We start from the raw sequence: 12,360 nt of genomic DNA, 5'->3' as shown, positions 1-12,360 counted from the left end.
TGTATCGGTAAAGTTTCTTCGGAAAGAATTTTTACGGAAAATTAACTAACGAATGGTGGCGTAACAATATGAATTGTGTCAATATGCTGTACAGAATGTGAGACAATGTTGACTCTACAAATGCTGGTAGATTGTGTTGACCCTATCATTTGGAGATGATATGTTAAATGTATTTGTTTAATGAATCTGGCAATTAATTGATTAGCAGATTCCACTAGTTTCTCAGCTGTATTCATGTATAAATACATATGTTTTTCTATTATCATTCTATTGTTTGAGTAGTCATACTGTTTTAAATTGTTCATTAAGAAAATGGTAGTTGAACAAAATTTAGAGCTACTTAAGCTGAAAAAGAAATAGCCTGGTAGCTTGGATAAAAGGTTGTATGTTCCAAAATTGTCTAAACCTTGGCATATGGGTTGAAACAAAAAGTATTTTTTACCAAAATTTGTTGCTTGGTATATGTGTATATTTTTGTTAAACGTGTATGTGCTCACATTGTAGGTATATATTAAGAACACTTATCATGCATTTAAGTGATATTACATCAGTTGGAGACCCATAATTAAATTTTTTTGTTTGTGACTGTCACTTTTGTACACATAGTGTAAATACCATGATTATTGCTTCGTTTTTTTTTTCTCGGGACATAAGTGGATATCTTACATCATTAACCGTTGTAGACGTGTTTGACTGCAGATTTATAATTGTCTTTGAAAATAAAGTAACTAGGTTTCTGCAGTAGCTTGACCAAAGTATTATCTTACGTATCTACTTCGATCACTTTCTGAATTCTTCACATTATCAGAGATAATGTCAGTGAAGGAAGTAGAGTTGAATTAAATCAGGTACTGATAGTAAAGTTTGACAGTTGGATATCGCTTGTTGTCATGGTTAGTAGCCCTCACATTCATATAAGTGTAATTGCTGGTCAGTTAGTAATTTTTATTGGTTCATCACTAAATAATAATTACTTTATATCCTATGTTGTGTCTGCAAATCTGTTGCCACTTTCAGGGAAGTTCTGAGAAGGATGGTATGTGGTGGCAGGAATTGTGATTTGATTCTGGGTCTTCGTAGAAAGGGAAATGTACTATCCAGTTGTTTAGGCTCTCACCCTCATTGAGATTGGAGTCAACTAGCTATTTAGATACTTCCCTGCAGTTATGCAAGCGTACAAAGAACAATTCCCTAAAATGGCAACAAAAGTGATTTACAATGTGTAAAATAAATTTCTTGTGACCTATTTAGTCAAAACTTGCGAGAAAAGATGGGCACCTATTTACATGTTGTTGCAGTAAGAATATTTTTCTTTTTTTACTATTGACTAAATGAAAACATCAATAACTGTGGAAAAGCTTATATATATATTGAGTATAAAGGTAATATAGTTTCAAGCTGAACAAATGTTTCATTCTGACTACAATAGTTCAATTGTAAGTTATCAGTTTCATAGACTTATAATTCTATATGAGAATTTTGTACATTTGTTATTTCTTTTGAGTTTCAGTCTTTTGTATATTTGTATAATTTGGTCAGTGAAATTAATGAAGCAAGGAGGACAAACATAGCAACATAAAACTTTACCTTATTAAAGCAATTAAAATCAATGTATGGGAGTTATATTGGTATACTATTGATAATTTCAATGTTTCAATAGTTTGTGAACAAATTCATGCAAGTTTACATATGTAGATGCATAACTTGTTAGATGTAGAGTACGCAATAATTAGTTTTGGTGTGATGAACCATATTTTTAAGGATAATTATCAAAGTTTATATAGACATAATTTTTTGTATTTAAAGTGGTAAAGAATTATATGTCTAAACATGACAGTAAATAATTAAATCTCAGATTTTCTGAAGAAATTATTTTTAAATGTTTACATTTGGTTTTCAGGTTTGAAATATAACTTTGCATTCTATGTGCAGAGCAGTTTTTTAAGCATGTTTTTGTATTTAAAAATTTGAGAAAAAAAGTATTTAAAAGAATCACTGGTTATATGATCAAAACTGTACATTACACACAGTTGCAAGATGTTTTTACTAACAGTGTCTGGTTTGTCTTGAAATTATGGTTCTAAATTTGAATACACAAGGCAAAAACTGTATGAATCCAGTTGAATTAAAGAAAAATATAATTGTTCTTTTATTCCTTTAATAGATATGTTGTATAAATATTTTTATTGTTGAGTGTAAAAAATGTTAGATAATAAAAATATTTCTTTTATTTCTGTTAGGGCTACATGATAGCTTAATTTTAACTAATGTATAAACTTTAATTTTTTTTCAGCTTCTTGGTCACCTTTTAATAACTGCAAAAAAAGTAGCAGCTCAGGAAAATCTTACTAGTGGATATCGACTAGGTAAGTTTAGAACATTTAACTAAAAAGTCCTGTTATAACATATGACATAAAGACATATAACATGTAAGACTTTATGTGTGGTTTATAAAAAATATGTTTTGTAAAGAATTCTTAATTTTTTTTCTTTCTAAAAAAATGTATAGACATATTACCTTCAGAATAACACACTGAGAGAAATGAACTTAACAGTGGTTTTTGTGGGTTCTTTAAGTTAAGATTATGCATGTAGAGTAGATGGCTACCAACCTTTGTATATTGTGATATAGAATACTTCAAGAACAGGCAAGAAGACATGTGGTTTGGCTAAATTTGCATCATTCCAACAGTTCGTGCTCTTGCTACAGATCTGTACTTAGATTACTTGAAAAAAGTATTAAGCAAGCCTTATTATTGTCTTATTTTTTATTTGCTTGAATATATTTAAATATCAAACTAACAAATGCTGGAGGTGTATTTTTTTATGTAAGAAAAGCACTTCTAATAAATATTAGTGGAGAAAAAGTGAAAGTTGCTTCCTGCTGAAAAAACAATCTGATATATGTATTTTGTAATGATTAATTCAATAAATATCTTGTTTTTACAAAAAATTAACACATAAGATAAAGGGTGTATAATAAACTTTGAATTAAGGGTTTTACATCTGTATAATACTATTATTGTTCAGTATACGGATGAAAGTATAAACATGTTCTTGTCACATCTTCAGTAAAACTGTAATTATGATTAACATTCGTACATCACACCTCTGTAGACATTTTTATTTTCCTGCTTAGTGGTGTATGAGTGTGTTGTATTAACTTTAGTCTTCAACAAAATGGCATGCACTACTATACCTGCCTATGCACCTTATTTTTGTGTAAAAGAATAGTAATAATATGAATAACCATAGTGTTTGCTTTACCTGGATTATCAGATGACTTTTAACATGGTTAATTCTTCTTCCTGTTAATATTACATATAAAGACTAGAATACATATTTGTAGTATAAAAGCTACTACTACAAAACATGAATCCAAATAATGTTTATACATAACTTTCTGATGTTGACTTTCCTTCTGCTCTACAAACTTACCCATTCAGAAATGTGTATGATTTTGTGGTACACATTTCTGAATGAATAAACTTGTAGAGCAGAAGGAGAGTGAACATCAGAAAGTTACATATAAACACTATTTGGATTCATGTTTTGGGTGTAGAGTAAATGATAAAAATCATGTACTTGTAATTGATAATTTTTTGTTTCAAACAGTCATCAACAATGGAGAGCAAGGCTGCCAGTCTGTTTATCACTTTCACATCGATGTGTTGGGTGGGCGAGAAATGGAATGGCCACCAGGTTAATGTTCTGAGGAGTCATTTATATTTTTCCACAAAGCTTTAGTCTTTGAAATTCTTGATGAAAATATAATATAAATTTGAGGAATATGTATATTTTGTTAGTTGACTGCTCAATAGTTTATTGTAGATATAAACTTTAAATTATTAAGCTAAACAGAAGTACGAATCAGTTTAAAAATATCAGCATCTGTACTAGCTGAATTTCTACATGTTTTTGTACACTGTAATTAATCAGAAAATTATGAATACAAAATTAGTTTGTATTGATTGGGATTTTTGTATTCCAGAGCTGCTTAATTGTAGGTTGTGAATTTTATTTACATTTTGTATTAAAACCAGTGCTTCACTTCAATTTCAGCTCATTAATCAGTATAACCTTTTTCTGTTGTACATTGTAATCTTATCTCTACTTTTGATGCAGATAGTATGCTTAAGGTTGTGAACATTTCCAGAGTTTTACATCATGCACTCTAATAAAGTGATGTAGATGGAGTTATATTTTTTATCCAAATAAATATTTCTTTTAATTAACAAGATGATTTTTTGTTGTTATAACAGTTATTTAATGCTTGTTTTTACAATTGTAGCACAGTACAGCCCCTTTAACTTTTTTTTATTCATTAAACAATTTCAATCAAATTGATGGCTAATTAATTTAGAAAAATGTATTTAAAAATCCAAAGGAGGGACCATCGGTTATTCTACATTTAAAACCTCCTTTTAGTGAACACTGTGTCCAGTCTCTTTCTTTTCTTCGAACTGACTTGAAGCCAGATAAATCAGATTTTTGCTACCCAAAACATTTTATGGGGAGTCTCCTGTTATTTTGCAGGTCCTATATCCAACTAGTAAAAAAAAAAAATCTAAAATTGATAGGACCTAGGGATGGAAAAAGATCAGAAACTAAAGAGCATTTGGGATGGAAGGAAATTCTGCATAACTCAATCCTGCATTCTGCCGCTTAATGTATAAATGTATTCACTCTGTGAGTGCACTGTATGAGTACTGGCCACCTAACGTATATATACTTTCAATCTTTGAATTCGTGACTGAGTACTGCAAATTTACCTTCCATCACAAATGCTCTCTGGTTAATAATCTTTTTCCATCCCTTCATCCCATCAATTATAAAATTAATTTTTTCTCACTAGTTTCTGCACTTTTTACGAGTCGAAGTCTTGGCTTCAGGTGGGGCTATAACTTCTAGGTGAAAGGCACCATTTCATCAACTTGTTCAGTTTTATTCTGTAGATGCTACTTCTTGAAGCAAGATAAGTCAGCACCAGGATACTGAGCGACGCGGTAAGGAATAAATGATAGATTATCTGCTTCCAAATAACGCGCGTAATGGCTTCCTTATCGTAGACCGTGGTTAATACTTTGGGTTGTATGGTTTACTGATTGTAGACCATGGTTAATACTTTGGGTTGTATGGCTTACTGATCGTAGACCGTGGTTAGTACTTTGGGTTGTATGGTTTATTGATTGTAGACCTGGTTAGTACTTTGAGTTGTATGGCTTACTTATCGTAGACCGTGGTTAATACTTTGGGTTTTATGGCTTACTTATCGTAAACAGTAGTTAGTACTTTGGGTTGTATGGCTTACTTATCGTAGACCGTGGTTAATACTTTGGGTTTTATGGCTTACTTATCGTAAACAGTAGTTAGTACTTTGGGTTGTATGGCTTACTTATCGTAGACCGTGGTTAATACTTTGGGTTTTATGGCTTACTGATTGTAGACCTGGTTAATACTTTGGGTTGTATGGCTTACTGATCGTAGACCTGGTTAGTACTCTGGGTTGTAATTAATCCATCCCCACATAGGGATCGCTGCTGCGCTCCCCGATGAATATTTAATTACATGAAGTATTATACATTTGATACCGTCTGTCTTAATAAAAATGACAATGGGGTTTAATATTGCGATAGTCTAAACGTTTTTTATCAAATTAAAAGTTTTCTGCATTTTATTAATTCATTCCAAGTTTTCTTGTGTATTTCCCATTTAATTATAATATTTCTGTCCTAGCATCAAAAATGGTTTCATATCTTTCTGTACTCTGATTGTGAGCACGAGCAACATACTTCGAAACTCGAGGATTTTATTAGGCCCAGAAAGATTGACAGTAGTAGTTAAACAAGCAACATATTTTTATATACGTAGTAAACATAAGATCTGAAGTGATTCATGTTTGTTCTTCTAACACGCGAAGGTCAATATCATATATTTTGTTTTTCTAACAGTTGATGGTAGACATTACGTCTTAAGTGACGGGTGTTTGTAAAAACGCTTACAATAGTGTGAAATCTATTATGTAATTTTTATTCAGACACAAACAGAAAAGTGTGCTGACATATTCAGCAAAACGACCTTCTCGTGTTTGGTATCCGTATTTTTTTCAAATTGAACTATAAAGACATCGATGAAATAAAACTACACGAGCAGAAATATCTTAACGGTAAATGCTTGATACAAACATACAACTTGCATGTTTCAAAACACGTCGAATCTCATAAGATTAGTATTACAGGTTACGCCATCTATCGATTGATATGCGTATTGGACAATATTAAACAATCTGTATCATTGCATATATTTCGGGCTGAAACTTAATCTATCATGGATCACTTGTGGTTCTAGGTTTGAAAGACAGATCCTAGGTACTGTGAAGTGTTTTGGTGTGAAGGCTGGAAGTAGGCACATTGTGGTTTATAAGTTACAGCTGACGGAAAGGAAGAAAAAATGAAAATCGATGTTTTTTTGCAGACCGATTTCTAAACATCAAAGATGATTAGACGAACTTTAAAAGCAGTTTTACACTTAATTAGTGAATGTCTTTCTGCTGTCCCTTTGGCTAGGTTTTGTCGATGTCCTAGCGTGCGAGCTACCGTGTTCAAAAAATATAGGCCGTCAATTTCAACAGGACTCATCCCTACAATAGGGATCGCTCCCACGTTCCCTGATTGCTCTTAAGAGAAATTAGTGAAACTGAGAATTTCACATCTGGTTGTCTCTCTATTAGTCCGGCAAATTATTTCACGCCCAATCACAGTATTTACAAAAAATGTTTAGTTTTAAGTATTTATGAACCAGGAGCACTTGGGATTTAAAATGTTGTAACCTCCTCCACCCCTCACACACACAAACAAGGACTGTTTTTCTGTTTGTCGAAGGAGAGTTTAAATAATAAAATCCACGTTTTCCTGGAATGTCTGTGAAGTAGCAACAAATGTTAAAAACAAATAAAACACAACCCATTACTGTACAAAACAGTGGGTTTTATTTGAGCCAACGTTTCGCCATTACGGTTTCATCGGAGCAAACTAAATACTATATAAAATATTTTAAAATAATTTGAGTCTGCGTAAACATTATTAACATTACATGCTTCTGAAACGTGTCTGAAATATTCCTGAGGGTAAAAAAAAATGTTTGGTAGCCCTACCCCTATACATACTAAGAAAAAAATCACTTTCTTTTCTAACTCCCATTGGCCAAGATTATTCCCATGTTTTTGCTTAACAGTACTAAAACTATCAAGTTTTAATTTAAAATAAAAGTTGAGTAATAACATGAAATAGTAACTATAGACATGTAGTGTATACTTTCACAGCTATTTAATATGCGTTTTTCTTTATATTAGGTGAGGTGTGTTGACGAACAACTTTTAATCTATATATAAATAATACGCTTGCAGTTGTCTTTCTAGAACTCTTCTCGCAAGTTTCTGGATGAAACGCTACAACTTGCATGTAGTTATAAAGGCATTTGTCTGAGGAGTGAGGATTACATATTGGCTTTTCCATTCAGAATCACCTTACTTGTTTTTTGCTTAGTCAGATTTTTTAATGCAACGAGTATGGTACGCGATGGCACAATATCGTTACCATCACGTAACGACTGGCTTCGATTTTAACTTTAGTTTTTTTTTATTTGCAAAGTATTTCAAACAAACGACACTTAACTTGCGTGTAATTTCCTAAGAAAAGATGAATATTACATTTAAGACAATTTCTATGGGTTTCTTCAACTTATTTATGACTAAAACACGCATGCGAAATTCGTTGAAAACGATATGCTTTTCACTTTGTGAACACGCGTTCAGACGTTTCAGCATGTCAACTAAGTTTGCCTTCATTACAACTTTACATTAATTTTATTTTGCAATAATTTAGCTCCGGTTCGTTCATAGACTGTTATAAACACCTTTTAGCTAATCCTCTTTTTTCTACGGGTTTTATTCTTCGATTTTATGATTTTCTTGGTTTCAACCGTTAAAATCTTGTCACACACTGAACTCTCATAACGGTTTCGTACTCTGTACACTATTATATATATACCATTACTATATTTTATCTTATAAGTTACGTGTAGGTTTAGTCAATAAAATTACGTCTGCATGAGTTTGTTTGTCTCACTGCGTAAAATATGTTCAAATAGATCAGGATTTATCGATTTAACACATAACGCCTGCAAGAAAGCGTAGTGTAAATGCCATGCATGAAAACGATAGAATAAGGAAAATTCAAGCGAGGAGCATGAAATCTACCGCAAATGTTTTGTGGGTTGCATGGCTAGACTTGTATGAAAAAAAAGCTATAATTTCACAGGAAAAGACTAGCCAATTAAGACTTATTATTAATATACTATTGTTTCCAGTTTAGTAGTAGTGTCATTTTATAAGCATTTGTATATAATAGTCTCTATTACCCGAGAGATGTTCTTTTATCACATAACTGGTACCACTCTCATTATGATACCGATAGTCCAGCCATGGTACCAGCTAGTTGGGCTCTCACCCACGCTACATCACTGTGTTATCATCTGTGGTTCCCCAACCTACTGTATTTTCGTGTCTGTCGCGTTTCACATTTTCTGAAGTATCTCAAACCCCTCAGAGCTTTAAGGGCTCCAATTCCTGTATCTCCTTTGGAGCTTCAGCCCCAGTTTCCTATCATTGAGCACCGCCCCTCCTGAATCGCTTTCCTACGAATCATTCATGAAAATTTCATTATAGTGTGAAACTCTAGTGATAATATAATTTTAATATAATATTAATTCTGATAATAACTATTAATATTTTATACAACAATAATACCAGATCTTTACTATCATAATAATAGTAAGAATGGTTCCGAAAATGATAATTTTTATCTACAATAGTTTTAATAATGCAATTTTTAAAATAATAATTCCAATAATTATACGTAAAAGTTTTAGGATATCTATATTCACATCATATATCTCCATAACTGCGGTACGTCACCAACAATTCTGTACCAGCGTACTTTGTACTTGCTATATTGTGTCACTCAATGGGGTGATTACGTTCATAAAACTTTTCTAAACTAAAAAATTTCCGTGGCCTAATAAAACAAGAATTATGAACCATGTTACAGGAATACACCCTTTTATTTGCTAATTATGATAACCTATGAATGAAAAATAGGAGATATTATTACTAATCATAAATACCACTGATGATATAATGCTTACAAACACTACAGGTAATGTAAATCGAGGAACTGGGCTTGTTGCCTACACTTTGCTGTTTTCACTATATTTTGGACTTGTTTTTCCCCCTCCCCCAGTGGCACAGCGGCATGTGTGTGGACTTACAACGCTAGAAACTGGGTTTCGATACCCGTGGTGGGAAGAGCACAGATGGCCAATTGTATAGCTTTGTGCTTAATTACAAACAAAACACCTATTTGTCCCCAGTGGCACGGCGGTAATATCTGCGGACTTACAACGATAGAAAACGGGTTTCGATACCCGTGGTGGGCAGAGCACAGATAGTCCATTGTGTAGCTTTGTGCTTAATTATAAGTAAACAAACAAACAGACTTGTTTTCATTAATTAAGCAGCATATATGTATGAAATGACTAAACACATTCTATTACTGGAAGTTGAATATTTCCACAGTTTTCTCATAAAATGCATGATTCTGATTGGATATAACTCACATTGTTTTGTTTTGCACAACAGATTGATTGACTTTACAAAGCTATTTAACACTTTTAATTTTGATACTAGGAGCAATAAGGCGGCAACTCGGAATAGACGGAGTCATTTAAACATTTAGATGGTTAGTGCTGATGCTATGTAACGTTAGGTTTTTTGATATGGCAGTAAGTGGGAAAAATATTGTGAACGATACAACAAAACAAGGGAGAAAAACCCCGGTATAAAACAATGCAAAACGGATAAGGCCTGTAGTGGCTAATGACAGCAAGACCCTTTTTTTAAAAAGTTTTGCATAATTGAAGCGCTAGCACATCACACCGATTTATTGCAAAATGTAAAAACCAAAAACACACGAACCGTGTGTTATTTTCGTCAACAGTACTTGGAGAAATTCTAGGTAGGTAGGCTAATCCCGCTCCCTTTTTTAAATGTTCTGTCAAAATGTTAAGGAATAAAATAAATCTAAGGGTTCAAATTGTTATTTTAATTTTAATTATTTTCCTTTAAATTTAATGTATTTTAGCTATTCCATTTGCTCTCGAACTTTGCTAGATTAACATAGTTTGTCTAGAGATAATTCGAGCCAAAGAAGTAGTAGTTGCTGTGTAAGTTAAAATGTAATGTAATAAATGATAGAGAAAAATAGCCTACTATATTTCAAACCTCCACTGTGCATCATTTTACAAAACGAATTAACAAATAAGTATCTGTAATAATGTGCATTATCTGATGCACTTTTAATATATATAGTTTTCTGCTGCTAAATCAACAGAAGCTATTTCACGGAAAGCAAGTGAACTAAAATATAGGGGTGCTTTTAGTTCGAGTCTTGGCATAGTCTGGTGGTTAGGGCACTCGACTTGCGACCTGCAGGTCGAATTCGAATCCTTTCATCAAACATACTCGCCTTTTCAAGCATGGGAGCGTTATAATGTTAGTGTATATTCCACTATTCGTTAGTAAAGTTAGTGGAGTTGGCGGTGGGTAGTGTTGATTAACTGCCTTCCCTCTTGTCTATCACTTCTAACTTAGGAACCGACCAGCGCAGATAGCTCTCGAGTAGCTTTGCGCGAAATTCAAGACACAAACAAACATTCTATCAGTGGATACCAGTATATAATTAAGTGTGCAGGTGTAAATGCAGAGTTCGACTATGAGATTTGATATTGCTAGTGATATAATTAATGACGTACAAAAACTATTTTTCAATACAGAGAAAATGGTTTCGAAGGTGTCAAGCTCTCAAGAACTGGAAGAAGAATTATCATTGATACCAGAATTACCAAAGACGAAGGAAGTGTCTTGGTTATAGGTAGTTTGGAATGAACGATAAACAGCAGTAGTTTAAAAATGTTTTTGTTACATTGTAGTGAACTGCTTTTATGAACTTGGAACGTATATTTAAATTGTTCTGTGATTATATGGGGATTTTGGATTTTTGTGCAGTATTAAAGCAATTGAAAATGTAGAACATAAAGAATTAGTAAATTCGCCCACAAATTTAGCTGTATCCAATGTCGCTGGATACCTAAGTCTGATGTTAATGGAACCGATTTAGCAGTTTAATATCAAAGTCTATCTACAGTTCTCTCAAATACATTAACCAATCATGAAAACTGTGCTTTATTTACAAAAAAATATTAGGAGCAGCATATCTCAATGTTGGCATTGTTTTCAGAATGCTCCTAATAGCTCCAGTGACTATTGCATCTGCCAGGAAGAGTTTTTCAAAGTTGAAATTATCTGAGATTGTCCATGTCTCAGAACCATTTCATAACGTAAGACACATTTCTCACAAAATACATGTATTGCTAGAGGCCTATATTTAAATAACTTTACAAGGAGCCCAGAATTTCAGCGCCACGGCAATGAATGGCGTGAATCTTGGAACTGTAAGATCTATAGCCATATATACTAACGACTTTCGCCATGTCTGATTCAAATGAGTTTGAAGACTTCACAAATAATAAACATAACGTATACAAAGTAATTTATTTTAAATTACGAAAGTGTATGCAAGATATGTGCCACTACCTTCCGAATATAATTCTGGATCTAGAACAGTGGTCACATTATATACGGCACCTGTCCTGCATTTAAAAGTAAACCATGCTGACTGGACTTGTAAATGTAAAATACTTCTAAAATCAGAAAGCAGATGAACATTTATATAGTAAAATTGTTTTGTTTTATTCAGTAGAAGTTGTTTAAATCTTCATATTTCTCAACAGAAGAGTAATGTATTAATCATAGTTTTAATTACATTTTATACAAGAGCTTACGATTTTTTATCCAACATTATTCTCCTAGAAGTATCTCATGTTCTCCGGTGCGTAAGCGAAAAGTTCAAGGACGTGAAACTTTAAAATTCAGGGTTCGATTACCCGCAGTGGCAAGAACAGAAATATTTCATCGTGTAGCTTTACGCTCAAACAAATAAGGTATGACTTTTTTTTTACTTTAGCATAGCAGTCGCTTTATAGCTAATACTAAGTCCTACATGAAAGACCTTACTCTATCGTGTAGCTTTACGCTCAAACAAATAAGGTATGACTTTTTTTTTACTTTAGCATAGCAGTCGCTTTATAGCTAATATTAAGTCCTACATGAAAGACCTTACTCTACCTGGATGCTTAAAGGATGTTGCTACACGTATAACTGATTTTTTATTTTTCTTGCAGCAG

At 32.8% G+C, this 12,360-nt stretch overlaps 1 protein-coding gene across 7 annotated transcripts in view; it reads left to right on the top strand.

Moving 5' to 3' along the window:
- LOC106462609 (uncharacterized HIT-like protein Synpcc7942_1390) overlaps positions 1-4,240 on the top strand; it is a 43,764-nt gene extending 39,524 nt beyond the window's left edge. For all 7 annotated transcript variants that reach the window (XM_013922551.2, XM_022389927.1, XM_022389924.1 and 4 more), the window contains 2 exons: positions 2,294-2,366; positions 3,616-4,240. In XM_013922551.2, coding sequence (XP_013778005.1) covers positions 2,294-2,366; positions 3,616-3,707 — 165 coding nt within the window. In that variant the 3' untranslated portion in view covers positions 3,708-4,240. The remainder of the gene's footprint in view (positions 1-2,293; positions 2,367-3,615) is intronic.
- Positions 4,241-12,360: the final 8,120 nt, after the last annotated feature.

This window comes from Limulus polyphemus, unplaced genomic scaffold (assembly GCF_000517525.1).
Source record: "Limulus polyphemus unplaced genomic scaffold, Limulus_polyphemus-2.1.2 Scaffold1206, whole genome shotgun sequence".
Classification (NCBI taxonomy): domain Eukaryota; kingdom Metazoa; phylum Arthropoda; class Merostomata; order Xiphosura; family Limulidae; genus Limulus; species Limulus polyphemus.
This window is presented reverse-complemented; position numbering and strand designations above follow the sequence as displayed.